The following is a 16907-nucleotide window of genomic DNA, read 5'->3' as shown; positions in this document are numbered from 1 at the left end:
AATATAATTAAACCATTCCAACCCTCATCTCTCCCCAGGAGCCTAGTATGAATGTATGTGTATGCAGTGTGGGCATGAGAGTCATGATCTGGGCTATGGTGAACACGGGGGATAGAGAAGAACAATTTAGCTGAGGTTATAAATGTGTAAAGGCATCCTTTGGTTACATTCTTTTCCTCTAATTGGGGGCAGTTTTTCCAAAAATTCTGTCCATGAGATCTATTCCGATCACTCATAACATGAAAATTTCACTTGTTGGTTTTCACACATCTGTTTTCAAAGCTCTTTGTCATGAATCCAAAGCTGCAGGTCACCCTTGTCCTAACTACACAGAGTGACTTGAATGTTGGTGGAGACAAAACTGTTTCCTCAAACTATCTCACATCCACTTCCTCGCATCTTACTCCAAAACCTTATTAGTTGGATCTCCACTGAGATATGATTTGGTAATTTCTGACACCTTGTTCTGTGATGTAGTGTACGCTGCTTCATGTAACTGTGCTAGTGTTCTGTACCTGGTTAAAAAGATGCTCAAGACAGCCGTGGAGTTTGTCTTGTTTGTCCGAAGGAATCCTCATGTCACTGGGAAGTTCGTCACCTAATAAAGGAAAAATGATTTTTTTTTATAAACCATTTAATCAATTTGGGTGTCTCACATCTTGTGTGTGTTACAGCACAACCAAAAAAGCACTGTGACAGTGGTTTTAACGATGAAGAATATTATTGCAATACAATGACCTTGAAGAGATCAGTGAAGACAAACTGGGTGGCTTGCGAGTTCTCCTTCCCCAATCCACAGATCAAAATATTTTTCAGACTATGCAAATGCCCTCTGTAAGCAAATCAGCAACAAAGGACTCTAATCTGGCCTAATTTCTCCTCCGCACACCATGAGTACAATGGTCCACTGAGGAAAGAGCAGACCTCTAACTCCTTAATTATTATGTGACTAGTTTGGTCTGTGTTCCTCTGAATGAACCACCTTTGCAATTAAGCACCCTGGTAATAACAACCAGCAAAGCTGTAGATGTTTAGCCAGCCGTCTCATCTGATGTTGGAGAGCCTCTTTTATTACGCCTGGTTGCTAGCCAGGCACTCACTCACCTGATCCCATCTCGTCACTGCCCAGGTAAGAGCTGTTACTCCGTACACTGGTGTAGGAGAGCACGGAGTCCCGGTTACTGTTACACTCACTGGAAGGAGAAGAAAGGAAGATGTTGAAAATGTTTCCTTATCCAGGGCCTTGACTCAGTCATCACTCGGTTTATATTCAATCCTATTGTCCCTCAGGGAAATGTCCTTACTCATTACTGAGAGCTGACTTAAGTAGGGACTGAATAATACTAAGGAAGGCCTCCTGATTTGGCTAGTAAAGGTACGTCTACACACAGCTGGCCTGTGCCAGCTGACTCAGGCTAAGGGGCTGTTTAATTGCAGGGTAGATGTTTGGGCTGGAGCTGGGGCTCTAGGACACGGTGAGGAGAGAGGGTCCCAGAGCCTGGTCTACACCACAGTAAAACAGCCCCTAAGCCCAAGCATCGCGAGCCCAAGTCAGCTGGCACGGGCCAGCTGTGGGTTTTAATTGCAGTGTAGACGTACTCTAAGAGGACATCATCCTTCAGTTCCCGGGACAATTGAAGCATGATTGTGAGCAAGTCTCTTATAAAGAATGAATGCTGATTTCCCAGTGAGCATCTCATCACTATCAGGGCACAGGGAGTTCATTAAAGATGCTCCAGGAACACCCAGCGGGGGTGACCAATACAAAATTAAACGCTGTGGGCTGGATTCCCCACTGAGCCCAAGCACAGGGGCCTGGCCATGTATTCTCGGCCATCTAACTCCAGCATAGGTTAAAGTTGCAGGGGCAGAGCTGGAAGGGAAGGAACCTTAACCTTATGCCAGTGGAGAATTGGGCATAGTGGAGCCTTGCACTGTTATACCCACTCTCTTCTCTTCCCTTACCACACTCCCTCCCCTCCCTGCCCCTGCCAGGCCTCTCTCCCCTTATATTGGGAGGGGATTGGTGCTGACACAGGAGGCAGTGGAGTTGGGAGGCAGAGCTGGCACAAGAAGCAGTAGAGTCACTTCACCCAGCTTTCCCCCAGAGGAGATTCCTTGTACACAGGGGGAATTCTCCAGCACAAGTTTCCTCCTGATTCAAGTTCACTGTGCCTCGCACCCATGGTGCAAAGAGAAGTGGATGGACTGGAGAATCCAGTTCACAGTTTTTATCTAGCCTTGGCTTAGAATTTTTCAAACCTTACCTTTGGAAACTTACCAGCACTGATTTTAAAAAAGGTAAACCTAAACCAGAAGGGCTCTGAACTTTGCTATTGGAAGAATGAGAGTAATTTCCCTCCTAACTCATGAATAAAAAGAACCTACAGAGTCCTATCTCCCTGAACTGGGTTTTGTTTGCCCTTGTGAGAGCTATTATCAGTCAGGTCTGTTTTCTCTTCGTTCTGGAGACGTTTAAAGGGAGATAGCCAATGCTGCTGAACTGAAGTACAAACCCTTTTCAGAGAAACACTGAATTAGTTCTCCCAACAGTCAGTGAGAAAGGAGCGTGGTTAATGCAAACAAGGCATATTCTAATCTGTAATTTGCTCATTTTTGTAGCTCCTCAGTATCCATTTTCTGGATCAAAAACTATCAAAATACATTTGATTCCCCCCTTGAGTAACTATCATATCTGTTACATGTACCTAATTATTTGCCTCTATCTAATAAAGATAAGACAGAATAATCTTTCCTATCTTACATTTATGTGTAAAATTCTGAAGCAAGTGACAGCCCCACAGAGACTCTGTCTTTGAACTCATTGTGTTACCCATAATAGAGTAGGCTCAATTGTCGAATCTGTGTAAGCAAAACAGGATTCAGAAATGGGCTTCCTTTTAAAAGAGGGAGCCAATTCTTTGTATTTCATTAAAAGACCTTCAAAGCACATAAGCAGGTTTTCATTTTGGTGTAGGCAAATATCTACTAGGAACAAGTTTGAACCCACCGAAGTCACCCTACTTGGTACCTAGACCAGGGTTTGAACTAAGAAAATGCATTTTTCTACTTGTAAAAAAGCTCCACTTGTAGAGGAAATAAATGTCAATTCCTGTGAATGAGACTCTACAGCTCATGCTATCACTGTTTTAAAACAAGAAAGAAAAAGAACTAGCACTTCTGATCAAACTGTCATAGCCTATTTTTTCCTTACTTTGTAGATTCCAAAATGTGTTGAGGCTTTCACATAAATTAGCATGAACACTAGCCAGTTCAGGGCTGTTTCTTAGTACCTTTTAGTGTTCAGTCGTCACTGCTGCTATCAGACTCATGCAAAGCCCTGTCTAGCCACATTTCCATGGCCAATAATGCAGTGGACACACTGAGCCTATCTAAAAGCCATCTACGTGCATTACTACGCAGAGGAAGAAGAGATCATATGTACTGTTGTGAAGAATTCCAGGTGCCAGCATCATCTAATGCAAAAAAGCTACAATGGCAAATACATTTTTTGTAGGCTGGATGCTCTGTTCAGATACACTGCTGTAAATCTGGAATAACTATTGTCTTCACTGACAGACTTAGGGTGTAACAGAGATCAGAATCTGGACCTTTGCATCCTTCAGGTCCAGGAGCAACCAAACATGTGCTAACTCTCATTTGGGATCACCCATGGCCAAACCACGATCTCCAAGAGTTTATCCCAATCTAGCACAGTAAACAGATGCCAAAAGGTTAAACAGTTAAAACAAGGGTTCTGATTTTTCACTGCTCTCCATCTCGTGTTGCCACTTCCATCAGTGCACAATGAGGATAATATGCCACCATTCTGCTATAGTAGCATTTTACGCCTCATTTGCATCAATGTAAATAGCAACGAAGAGAAGAGGTCCATACTGCACAAGCTTCAGTGACGCGTGATTAGATTGAATTATTCTGATTTTTAAAACTCTCTTTGACAGGACTGCTCTGTACTTGAGCAGGCCTATAACATGCACAGCCTTCTCCATTAGAAAATGAAAAAGGCAACTTGTTTACTCTCTTCTGAAGTCCTGCCTTTAAAAACGTATTCGCCCAAGAAAGACGGCTCTTGTGGAGTGTGTGAGATTTCCTTCAGCAGCAAATATTCCAGGAGAAGCAGCAAGTCAATCTTGTCTCAAAAACAAGATTTTGAGACACCTGAGTAAATATTTGGGTTTGTGGTTTCAAAGACCCATTTTTTAAAAAAAGGCGGGATGTCCATTTCTGCTTCTCAGTGTTTTAGGCTTCTGGGAAAATTGTTCACAGACTTGAATGGAAAAATCCTCTTACAATAGCATCTATGATAAGATCAAGCAATCTACAAACTCTGTCCAGCTTCGTTGGCTCACAGTTGTATAGTATAGGAGGGAAAAAGTCACAGACTTTTTGATGTTCCGAGATAATTAAATTTTCTAAAAGCCTTGGTTTTGAGGGGTTGTGAGTGGGGGATGGGGGAAGGAGTGTTTGCTATGTTTATCTGCGTGATAATAAGTGCAGTGAGATAACTCGAGCTTACTAATGTACAACCAGGGCCGCCCAGAGGATTCAGGGGGCCTGGGGTCTTCGCGGCGAAGACCAGGCACTTTGGCAGTGGGTCCCAGGGCAGAAGGACCCTCCGCTGCGGGTCTCCAGGGAACTTCGGCGGTGGGTCCCGGAGCAGAAGGACCCTCCGCCGCCGAATTGCCGCCAAAGACCCAGCACTTCGGCGGTGGGTCCTTGAGCAGAAGGACCCTCCGCCGCCGAATTGCCATCGAAGACCCAGGGTGGAAGAAGCTCCCGGGGCCTGGGCCCCGCGAGAGTTTTCTGGGGCCCCTGGAGTGAGTGAAGGACCCTGCTCCAGGGCCGCAAAAAACTCTCATGGGATCCCCTGCGGGGCCCGGGGCAAATTGCCCAACTTGCCTCCCCCTCTGAGCGGCCATGTGTACAACTGATTACAAAATAAAGCACAGACTTGAAAACAATGCTGTTTATTTCCGAAGAGAAATAAGCCTCAGAGAAGCTAATTCTAATCTTGAGCTGCACAGCTGGGTTCTATTCCCAAAACACATGGACTGGGATTTTCAAAGAACCTAAGGGAGGTGGGTGCCTAATTTCTCTAGGCACCTTTAAAAATCCTAGCAGTAGTGGGCATTGCTGTCTCTCTCTAGGGGCACTGGCTGGGGCACTGGTAATTATGCTGGGCTGTGCACTTGAGACCAGATGCTCGTTCAGAGTGCTGACACCAGAGAAAAACCCTTTCCCTCTTCATTCTATCCTGAAACTCTGAAGGGGGACTCCCAAGAGCTGGCCAGAGGCGTCACAGGACATCCTGCAAGAAATCATATGGGAGCCCTTGCACCTACTGAAAGACCATGAGAAACACACTACTTCAAGGTCTGCTTGAAGTGAGTACCCCTGCAGGATCTTCTGGTGCCCATGGTAGGTCTTATTGCTTTGTCCTAATAGATTATAAACTGTAGAATGAACCCCAGTGTATTTGGGAACCTGAGGCAGGCAAAAATGAGCATTATTGGAGGATTCTAAATGGAGTAATTTGATGGGGGATATTCCAATACCATCCCACTTTACATGCTACACTGGTCTTATAACTTTCCCAAGAATAGAAACACTCTTGGGGCCAGAATCATCCCTGGTGTAATTTTACAAACATGACCAGGGATAAATCTGGATGTCTGTTTGCCAGGGGAATCACATGGCAGTTTATCAGCCCACAGTGCATAACTATACTAAGAGCGTATCCTTGTAGCAGATCACCACACCCATATTAATATCAGGAACTACAGTCCAGTACATGCTTTTCCTTTGCTTCCTTATCATGCAATGTATTGTGTAGAAACTGTTCCGCTTAAGACCAATCACAAATCACAAAGACCAATACAGCATCATTACAATCTTGCTGGTGAGCTCTCCTGACAACTGATGCTACATTAACACTGTCTACCCTAGAAACCTGAGACTGGGGCCAAGATACAACCATCAGCATAATCACTCCCAAAGTCTACTTAGTCTGCATTTTCTGTGGACAATGTGTTTGTACACATGAGGCACTAAACCATCAGGATCAGATACAGAAGCTGCTGAGCAGGTCTTAAAGCAATGGGCTACTCTTCCTGAAACCCCTGGAGAATTCCCTCCTGCAGCTGCTGCACTTCATTGGAGAACAGCCTTCTTTCTTGACCTTACATGACTATCTGATCTTTTGACCCTGCAGTAAATGGATCCTGTGGTAGCCTGTGTGACATGTGAACCATGTCAAATGGATGAGATGTTGTGAATCCTGTACTGGATACACTTAAATATATACCATATGAGCAGGAACTGGGGCCCATTCTTACACTCCCTGATACCGATGGGAATCTTGCCACAAGGATCTGTGGGAATGGAATCAAGTCCTAAGTGTCCAGACCTATAGGCCCATTTATTAGGTAATGGGGAACACACTGAAGCATTTACTCAATAATAAAACTTGACGTTCAAGGAGAGTTTTGCTAAGTAAGCAGTAAGGATTTCAGGATATACTCTACAGTGTATACGGCACTTTTAAAGTGGAAGCATTATGTATAACTACCACGTATTAGTAGTGGTATAATGCTTTGATATCCACAATTATGAATTTCAACAGCATTATCCTATGTAACAGTTACCTGACTTTCTGATTATTAATCTGTCTTGATCTGTCTAGCTACCATCCAGCACTGTAATATTAAGATTAAATAGCCTCAAAGTACTCTGCCAACCAGAATGGAGAGCCATGTATATCTTTGAACACACCTGTAGGAGTCTCTGAAACTCATTGTGTCATGTCCTGAGTCTTCCTGGTCCTCCTCAGAAACTTTGAAACAAACCTTCTTACTCCCACCATGCTCAGCTTTGTCAGTGTCGCTCTCTTCAGCCCCCAAGGAAGGTGGGGATGTCTCCTCAGTGGACAGAGGTTCACATGTGCCAGTGGGTTCTGTTATGGTGGACAAAAGCCTACGAAGGTAAAACACATTGCTCTCAGTGACTGGTGTGTAATCTTGTGAGTTATGCATTCACTACTGTGATCTGAACTCAAGTGCTCATGAAATCAAAAGCAACATTTCTATTACTTGAGCTATATATAGCTGGGAGCTACACGAAACTCACTCAGTTTGATTCATGCAAATCTTTTTGGTTTTAGTTCATGTGAACTCACAATAGGTGAATTTTGCATTCATTCAAAACCTAAAGTGACTAGTTTAAGGTCAAAAGCACTTCAGATAGCTTGTACAAAAATATCAACTCAGGTTCAAAAACCTAAGCAAATATGCCCTGTAACGACTCTCAAAACCAGGTGAGTTTTGGTTATGAGAGTTTTGCGCAGGTCTAGATGATCCCCTCCCCATAACACAGTGTTTGGAATAAAAAAAAGACAGCAACACAGAACTGTGGCAGTATGCTAGGAATAGTCATCCACCCAGTTTTCTGCAAAATACTGTGAGACTCTTAGGCACATTTTAAGGTGTAATTATTTGCTAAAATAAATTATTCTGCACAAATAGTCTCACTTCCATCAAGAGTGATGAAATGTCCCCTCGTTTGCATCCTTTTGCCTGCTGGATTTTTCTCTAGACACTAACTGGCACTCCAAAAACCACAGAGTATACATCATAAATCTGCCTTTTACTGGCCAGTGGAGGAAGAACTCTAGTCAGTATGTGCTAACTCTTTCAGAAGATCTCATCCTACTGAGACTGGCCCAATGCCTTGCAGATTTTCCTGCGTGCCGAGTCTGCCAAACAGTAATCACATTTATAAAGAGAGTCTTTTTTACTTGTCCTATTAAGCTGACTCCCGTGGTCAAAGCCCAGAAAAAGAAGGATAGAAGGCAAAGACTGAGCCCCTTCTGCTGTTCATCTAGAATAAGAAAACATTATCCCCCACAACCCAAGTAGGGCATTTATCGTAACAGTCTATGGCCTGATACGCACACACAACCACCATGGTCACAAGCTAAAATGCACATACATGGCGCATAAGCACTGGCCTCTGTAATTGAGTCCAACTCCTGCCATATCCCACCTTCCTTCTTCATTCCACTAACAATGTCAGCCTCATTGTTCCTTTCTTCTCCTGTTCCCATCTCTGTGCCGTCTCCCATGCTGCCCCTCTCCATGGAATGAACTCTCAGTCTCAGTCCTAGTCCGCCAGGCCTTCTTTATTCAAATCCCTTTTGACTACTGATTTCCGATCTAAAATAGCTCCTTCATCTGGGCCGCCCAGTGTATTATGATGTCAGTCTTATAGACAAACTCTTTAGGGCAGGGATTTTCCCAGTGTCTGTGTCTAGTACAGCACTTAGCCCACTCTTAGAGTTTAACAAATAATAGGAATCAGAACCAGAATGGACAACCTTTAGTTCTAACATAGACTTCAAGCCAGTGAGTGCAAAGAGCAGCTACATTAGCTCATTATGTAAGTGGAAATGACACATAGGTAGATGGATCTGCATATGAGCAAGTCAGGCTGCCTCCATCCAGCAAAAGGTGGTGGCGCGAGGGACGGCATGCACACACATACTAACATATTAGAATTTGTGCTAATGGACACAGAACATATTTCTGTGGTTGCATATTTCCATTTTCTCAGATAGCATGTCCCTTTATTTAGGAAGTGCCCTCAGCAGCGCACACACAAAACACACAGGGATCTCTTTACTCACTTATTTATCTGAACGACATATTGCTTCATTTCCTTCACTGCGATATCTAGTTTATTAAAAAGTTGAAGGTACGAGTCCTGTATCTCCCGGTCTTCTTCTTTCAGCAAAAAGCTGAGTCCCCTTTCCTCCTGGTTTGTTCCCCCATTCTGTTGACCAAAGCTACCCTCAAATTGTCCATCTGGGTTGAGTTCTCCATCTTCTGGGGTTAGGCACCTCCATGATGGTGCAGCCATGCTTGCGATGCAATGCTGAGTGTATGAGACTGGATTCAAAGTACCTACTAAACATGGGAGGAAGTAGTTAGTATGGCTCTCGTGACAGTATGCACCACCTCTCAATATTTAGAGCAGGTTTTTATAGAATTTAATAGGAATTAAACCAACAGGCTGATACAGAAATTTAAACGGGTTAGTCTATAGAAATTGCTCTAAAATCCTACAGTGTTTAATAGAGAATGTGCGCTTCCCTATAGGAATTTTGAACCTTCTTTAAAACATTGTGGCAAAAATATAATTTTCTATTTATTCTACAGGACTTCTCCATGGCATGCAAACTCAGCTTTTTGACATTACTGTAGTTCAGGATCACGATAAGTCATATAACTAATAATAGTACATTGCCCATTCATAGCACTGACCCTCTGAGGAGCTAAACGCATTTTTAAAATGCTAACAAATTTAAGATTGAAACAAAACTGTTAGGTCAGTATTATCCCAGCTTTACAGATAGGAAAACTGACCCTGGAAGAATAACTATCATTGTTAGGAAAAGTAAAGAATAATTATTTTCATTTACAAATGGTGGCAAGGAGAATATCTGCAGCAGAGCTGGAATGTGACTGTGATACTGTGACTAAACACTCCTACTGCCATGAAAAGTGCCATGGGATCTTTAAGAAGTACAAGTGGGCAAGGCTTCTCTCGTTGGCCTAATTTGAACAGGGTCTCCAACCATTCTTCAATATGTGGGACAGTCCACATTTCCATGGGGCTGTCCCAAGTCCTCTTGCACACTCATCTTGTTGGACACTGAATGAGTCGGAAGTATATTCTGAGAGGTACAACAGTGAAACATTGCAACACAAGTATTTGCCTGGCAGGGAAATCCTAAGTAGCAGCCACACATCTGAAGGATAGCACCTCCAACATTACAGAACCTCCTAGTGCCAATGTGGGGGATTAGTTTAGTAACGGCTCAGAGAGAAGAGTACTACCGTCTGATTGGCTACTTGAGGTTTCTCACCCTTGTGATTATAATACAACTTCACATTATGGAACCACTTAGCCCATCACTTCTTTCTTCCACTCAATAAGTCAACTCTTCTAAGTGGAAAAAAAACCCACCCCAGAGCATTTTAGTTGTGATGAGAAAACCACATTGCTTCGCTGTTAAAGATGTTTGACTTGAGGCCAAACCCTGTGCCCGAGGCATTGAGTTATTTTACAGTATCTGCATACTGCCTGCCATCTTACTATGAGCATTTTAAGAAGAAAAAAAAAGTATATTGTCAAGGCAACATTTCTTTGGATTTGTCTTGAACTCACTGACCCGCCGGAAACACAACTCATCTTTTTACTAAGATAATGTCACTGAAGCACTCATGAGCACCTTGTTCCGGATCAAGACCAATTATAGATGGCTTCCGTCCAATGCGAATGCTGAATGACCTTCCTGTTGAGGTAGTGGTTTTGGGGTAGGACACTTCCATGAGATTAATGTGGCAGTTGGTGGGGCAGAAATCCATGCTGTTGAGGGGGTGAGGCTCTGTTGTGGCTTGTTTGAAGGCTGGGCTCACTTTCATTTTGAGCTCATCTGCAAACTGGGGGATAAAGCAAGTTTGTGAGATTTCATTTGCAAAATATGATGATGCAACACAGAAGATCCTTATTTTTCCCTGCCAGCCTCCCATCCCCACAGCCATCTCATTTCTGCTATCCTGGAGAGTACTGTTCCAAAAATATCACTGGAAAAAATGACATTTTAATTTCCTTGAGAATTGCTTAAAAAGTTTTTCTGAGGGCCAGGTTTCACACATGTCAGATAACTGTACCAAAAGCATACTGTTTGTTCATACAGTTATACAATGTGCTCATGCAATCATAGCCACTTGTGTGCACAACACAGATGTGACAGCTTTTGTCATTGATGGGGGGCAGGGGGTTGGGCTCCTCATTTGGATGGGCAGGATGGATCCGTCAGCAGAGGAGTCCAGGCATGCATTCCAACCCATCGTGACAACAGTGTGTAGATGCTTTAGAGACAGGTCCTTACCCCATAGAGCTTGCAATCTACATAACTTCTAGTTCTGTGCTCAGACCAGTAGAACACGTCTTTCTAAAGCAACTAATGGGGAAAACACAGCAAAGAATACTCAGACCCCACTATCTTGACAGTATAGGATTGTCTAGATACGCCACTGAGATCTACTAACGCTGCACCTTGTGGTAGTTGGTGAGCCTTGTGCAGATACTCTCCAGCTTAGTGTCACAGGTTTGCCGGAAATCATACTCGGGCATGGTCTCCACAGCTCTGCTTTGGGAGATGAGCTTCTTGCAGTTATTCACAAAGTGACTGTCATCTACAGCAAAGGCTTCTAAAATCTGAAGAAGGAAACAAAATCCCAATGGTACAGGGCTGAGATCCAGGACTACCGCAATATCCTTCCACTGCATAAACAGTGTACTCCCCACATTTTGGCATGTTTGAGGAAAGTGGCATTCAGCACAAATCCAGCCCTCTTTCTTCTCTAACTAGCCCTTCTGAATCATTGTCATGCCTAATCTCAACACTTCAAAACTTTGGCCAGAAGTTTTTAAAATATATTGGATGTGCTCAAAACAGTCATTTTGCCACAGGGAATGTTCATTCTCTGGCACATTTGCCCTCTCTTGTTATTTCTGCTTTGTCCTATCATGGACATGCCAATAACGTTATTGTTACTTGATGCAGACATTTATTATTTGTCCATTGTAGTGCACACCAAAATATAATACCAATCATTCCTGTCCACACTGGGCAGCAATCAGACCCATAGTTCGTATCAACCAGCCCAACCCATCTGATGGGGAAAAACTACATATTCTTACCCCAAGGTGCAGCAAATGCTTGCCTGAAAGGATGAACCTCCCATTTGCGCTGAGGAGCAGCAAACTCCTGCTCTAGTGGACAGATGACAAAGGGAGAGTTTCGCTGGGAGAGTTTCCCAGCTGAGGACCCTCCTGCAAGAGTGTCTTGACTCAGGTCCTCAAGAGTTGAAATGAAGGGAGGGTCAGTGGAACTTGCCTGTACCAAACAGCAGTTACTCTATACTGGTGCATTCTAATGAACTAACCTAAGCTCCAGGCAGGTCCAATAGCTTAACATGCCATGTCACCTAACAGACAAAGCGGGTAAGCCTGGGCCATTGGTTTCCCTTATTGTGCTTGGGAAGGAAGCTGGCAATGTATAGTGGTGGGTACCTTTGCAGTCAGATTGAAACAACCCTTTGGCTCTACGGTTTTCTCCAAGACATAACACTTGATCCCAGCAGTGCTGACGTATTCATACACCACTGCATGTTCCAGATGGACGTTGTCCACAGTCAAGCTAATGAGAGGCATGTCTTCACTCATGATCAACGGCGAGACTGGAACCAAAGGCAAGTCGTTAGGGAACCAACACTCGGTAACACACACGTGCACAAACGCTCAGGAGACATGTATGCCCAGCATACATCTATGGCACAGATCATGGTACCTGGCAGGGGCGCTCAAATGGAAGGTAAATTACATTAGCTCTCCATGTCCTTGGTGAAACACGAAGCAGTTTACTGTTCCTAACTGACTCCCTGTCACCACCGAATTCCAAACTGCAGTTAGTGCTGCAGGTTCACCCTGGTGAGTGCACTGCACATGCAGCTGTGCCAGAGGGAGAGTCATCCCAGGGAAGGGCAGCTGCTGCTATCACCACCTCCTCTCCAAGGCAGCTGTCAGTGACACTCAGTCTGAACGTCACCAGCAGAGGCAGCCCAGAGGTGCTGAAGTGCATCTTGCAGTGGCCTGTCGCTGGCTTTTTCTGGACCAGCCCCTACCTCTTAGGAGCGGGGTATGGGCAGGAATTTAAATTTGACCCCTTCTCGGGGGGCACAGAAGTTCACTCTCCCCACTCCCCTCTGGCGAGCTCACTACCCCCCCCCCCCACCTGGCCCCGGGAGGAGCACACTGCCCCCCCCCGCACCCCGCCAGAGCTTGCTGCCTCCCCTCTTTCCCAGGCCCCAGGAGGAACTCGCTGCTCCCCTCCACACCCAGCCCCAGCAGGAACTTGCTGTCCCCCCCTCCCCCCCTTGCTCCAGCAGGAGCTCGATCTTCCCTGCTTCCGCAGCCCCAGGGCCGGAGAAGTTCTGTGCCCCTGACGATTGTTGGGGGGGGGGGTGCCCTTGCTTGCCCCCCCTTGCACATGTCCCTGTTTAGGAGCTATAGTGTATGGCTTCAGATCCCCTGGTGCATTAGGGTCTGCAGGCAACTTACATTGCTGTGCACCTGATCCCAGATCTAGTGTTAACAGCGATCCAGCGAGTCTGGATTCAACTGGCATACCCCTTGGAGTGAATCCAGTTTGAGTGTTCTTTGGCAATGTCCTCCCACATCAATTAATTTTCTCCATCAGTATCTTAATGTGATGTAAGTCAGTCTTTTTACTTATACTTAGACTCTTTCAGGCTAAGGGGAGGGTTGCCTGTAGAAAGCGATGTGCCCAGAAATGTTGCTGACACAATTAGCACACCCGCTGAAAATTTGGTCCGGAATATCAAAGTCACTTAAATTACAAAAAAAAAAGATATTATTCTAGCTGGAGTTATTTGCAGACCTTTAATTTGCAGCCATGTCATCTACACAACAGCATGAGGCACTCCTCCCTCCCCCTGCTGCTGCCATCACCCAGCCCTTCCTTTGCGGGAGATGATACCACACAGCTATCAGACGTGCTCGCTCCAGAAACTTTAATAATGAGCAACTGTCCTGTAGGAGTAAGACGGGGGATACTGCAATCTGGTTTCATTTGGCACAGAAGGCTAAGGAACACAGACAATATGTGGAAGAAATAAACACGGTGGGCCCGAGTCTTGCTTAGGCCCTAGTCTTGCAAATGCTTTGTGCACGTCCTTCACTGTTTGCATGTCAGGAGTATCTCTGAAGCCAATATGGCATAGACGGCTACTCAATGTGAGTGGGGCTATTAGAATCTGTCCCTAAAGGTTAGATTGTGTCATGCCAAAGAATCATGCCCAGGGCTTTGCTACATTTGGCTTAAGTTTTCTGTTAAGTATAAATACCATATTTGTTTTAGTCATAATCTAACGCCCATGATGGGAGCCACGTGGCCAAATGCGGGCCAGATGTCTCAGAGGAAGAACCTCCTCTCCTGTCATTTTAGCCTTTCATTTTCATCTCCCAGCTTTAGCTCACCCTGTGGTAGCCAGTTAACCATATCCCATGGTCCCTTACTCTAGCTGAGACCCTGACGGGGCTTGCTGAGTAGCCCATATTCCAAGAGTGAATCAGTCCCTGCTTTCTACTGAGCAAGAGCCGGGAGAACTAGCCAAAGAACTTGAGCTACACGTGGCACAGGGGAGGGGCTCACTCCATGAAAAGTGTTTTCCAATGTGACACATCTTGACCCAAAACTCAGACACCGTGTAATTATGCTGGGTTGTGGCTTGACGTCACAACTACCAACTGTACAACTCCAATTAGTACATACTCTCTCAGCATGTGGGGCCCCAGTCATTTACTGTAGGGCATGGCATGCAAGAGACAACACAAAGCAGATGTACTGAAAAGAGGGCTTTTTTCTGCCTACCTAGCTTTGCGACATTGGTACTTAAAGAGATTCCCGAAGGCGCCAGCAAGAATCAGGCCTCTAAACCCCCACAATTAATTAATGCTGTCTCTTCTGTTCAGAGCAGGGGACATTCCTCTCTGTTGAGAGCCACAACAGCGAGATTTCCATGTTACATCCCAATTTCATGTTCCTCCCAAATAAACTGGAGCATGACAATATTTCGCCTGGGAAGCTGCAGGTTGTTGCGCATTTTGTAGAATGAGAGATTTTCTACAGCAATAATTATATTTCACAGTTCCACCACCCCTTTTCTCCCAAGTAATCAGAAAGTGCCTAACTTGCCTGCCTACATTTCCTTCCTTCATGAAATTGGGTGGGCTTTCCTTTACCTGCTTCCTGTTGGCTTTTATAAAGGGGATTCAGTTCTCCACTTCCTTCCACCGAGAGTTGTCCTTCGCGTGACTCAAGATGGCTGCCATTCAGGTACGCATTAAATATTGGCTGCTGAGCTCTATCCTCTTCAGCATCTTCGTGTGTTCGGTACACCCACTGGTACAATCCCTTTCAAAAGAACAGGAACGTTACGAAGCCCTGCCTCAACTTCAGGGATCCAGGGATATACCTGGATTTCACACTCTCTTCTCGCATGGATTTTAAGCCTTTTTATGATGGCAGTGAAAAGTTTTTGTCTTCTAGCAGTCTGGGTTTGTGTGTCATGTAAGTGAGAGATGAGTTTAGTCTACTGGCAACTGGAACCTTGTTGCAACCATTACCTAAGAATTGATAACCTAGATACAAACACCTGAACACTTTGAGGAAGGGATGTAGGTTTGGAGTATAAAACTGGATGTATATTTGAATTTTGCAGCTGATCCCTAGCTCCAAAGTGGGCTGGAGTAGAATCCAGACCCGATCCACCCTGAAATGTAGGTGTATGAAATATGAATCTGGGTATAAATTTTGTAGCTCAAACCTAGCTCTGCTATTAGCTGGAACGCAATCTTTAGAAGTCTATGGACTGGAATACTTGTGATTCAAACACATTTTACAACTAAGGTGTAAATTCTATTCAGGGTTTCACCCCAAGTATCTCCATTAATTACAGTAGGGTCCCATGGGGGCAGGCAGATAAGTTAAAATGTACTTTTTGAGATTGCTTTTAAATATTTAAGGAGCACGTTTGTATAAGACCATTATGTTGTTTTTTCCCCTCAAAACATTATGTTAAGTTCCATCCAGGTCTCACATCTGTGTACTTACCAGCAATTCCTGCTGCCTGTTCCTGTATGCTGTAAAGTGCTCCAGAACTTCCGTGTAATTTTCATTCATCATATTATTTCCATTAACTTTCAAAATGCACTGCCCTGAGTGGAGTCCCACAGCTGCAGCCTTGGAGCCTGAAACAGACCAGAGGGGAGTTCAAACGGCTCAGCAGCCCAACGATGGAGGAGACTAAGAGAACAGAGGGAGTGAAAAGCATTTCTGGCTAAGATGCATGGGGAGTCAGGATATTTGGGAGCTATCTTGTGGTTTTGCTGGGCTTGGTGAAAGAGCTCTGGAAGAGTTTTGTCGTATGACGCGAATGTATACAACCTTCAAACAGAGCCTTTCTTTTGGGCCCTCGGTGCACACGTTATTACATCGTAGGTGATGTGCAAGATGGGGCTGTAAATCACACTTTGGTAAATTGCTGTGTGTCTGTCTGATTCTCTAGTACTTTGCACTTTGTCTAGTCAGTTACACCGGTGCACATGCATATGTGGATACTAAGAATTTAGGACTGGAAGAGACCTACTGGGTCATTGAGTCCAGTCCCCTGCTATCACAGGCGCCCACATCATCTAATACCATTCATAAATTTATCAAGCACTGGTTGGCCCAGGATCAGGAGAACAGAAAAATAGGTTAGAGTCCCCTGCCCTCATTCACACATTCAGCCCAGAGTGTCTAGCTTGATTCTAGAGGGCACAAAGTATACATCAAAGGGCTAGACTGGAGTGTTATACTCTGGAAAAGTCCTACTAAATTTCACTGGAGTGATTTCTGATATACACTGTTGAGAGAGGAGATTCAGGCCCTTTGTGTCTGCGTAAAACACAGTGACTCACAGAATATATGTTAAGACTTGTAGGGTATGTCTATGCTGCAATTAAATAGCCGCAAGGGGCGAGGGTCCCAGAGGCCAGTCTCCAGCCCAAGGCCGAATGTCCACACCAAAATTAAACAGTCCAAGTCAGCTGATCCGGGCCAGTCGCGGGTGTTTAATTGCAGTTTAGACCTACCCATAGAGTCCCTGTTTTGACAAGCCAGTTTACCAATTTTCAATGCTCTATAACAGGGATCGGCAACCTATGGCACGCGGCTCGCCAGGGTAAGCAGGCACCCA

At 44.7% G+C, this 16907-nt stretch overlaps 1 protein-coding gene across 1 annotated transcript in view; it reads right to left on the bottom strand.

Annotated features, from left to right (window-relative positions):
• Nucleotides 1–16907, bottom strand: part of PREX1 (phosphatidylinositol-3,4,5-trisphosphate dependent Rac exchange factor 1) — a 227001-nt gene that overhangs the window by 17891 nt on the left and 192203 nt on the right. Inside the window, exons 20-28 of the mRNA XM_044986305.1 lie at nucleotides 15782–15918; nucleotides 14911–15082; nucleotides 12160–12326; nucleotides 11140–11301; nucleotides 10310–10520; nucleotides 8702–8981; nucleotides 6793–6993; nucleotides 1105–1193; nucleotides 516–598 (exon numbers count right to left, since the gene is read on the bottom strand). Of these exons, the coding sequence (XP_044842240.1) occupies nucleotides 516–598; nucleotides 1105–1193; nucleotides 6793–6993; nucleotides 8702–8981; nucleotides 10310–10520; nucleotides 11140–11301; nucleotides 12160–12326; nucleotides 14911–15082; nucleotides 15782–15918 (1502 nt within the window). The remainder of the gene's footprint in view (nucleotides 1–515; nucleotides 599–1104; nucleotides 1194–6792; nucleotides 6994–8701; nucleotides 8982–10309; nucleotides 10521–11139; nucleotides 11302–12159; nucleotides 12327–14910; nucleotides 15083–15781; nucleotides 15919–16907) is intronic.

The sequence above is a fragment of the Mauremys mutica genome, chromosome 13, assembly GCF_020497125.1.
Source record: "Mauremys mutica isolate MM-2020 ecotype Southern chromosome 13, ASM2049712v1, whole genome shotgun sequence".
Taxonomy (NCBI): domain Eukaryota; kingdom Metazoa; phylum Chordata; order Testudines; family Geoemydidae; genus Mauremys; species Mauremys mutica.
The sequence above is the reverse complement of the archived record's forward strand: the minus strand, read 5'-3'. Positions and strand labels throughout refer to the sequence as shown.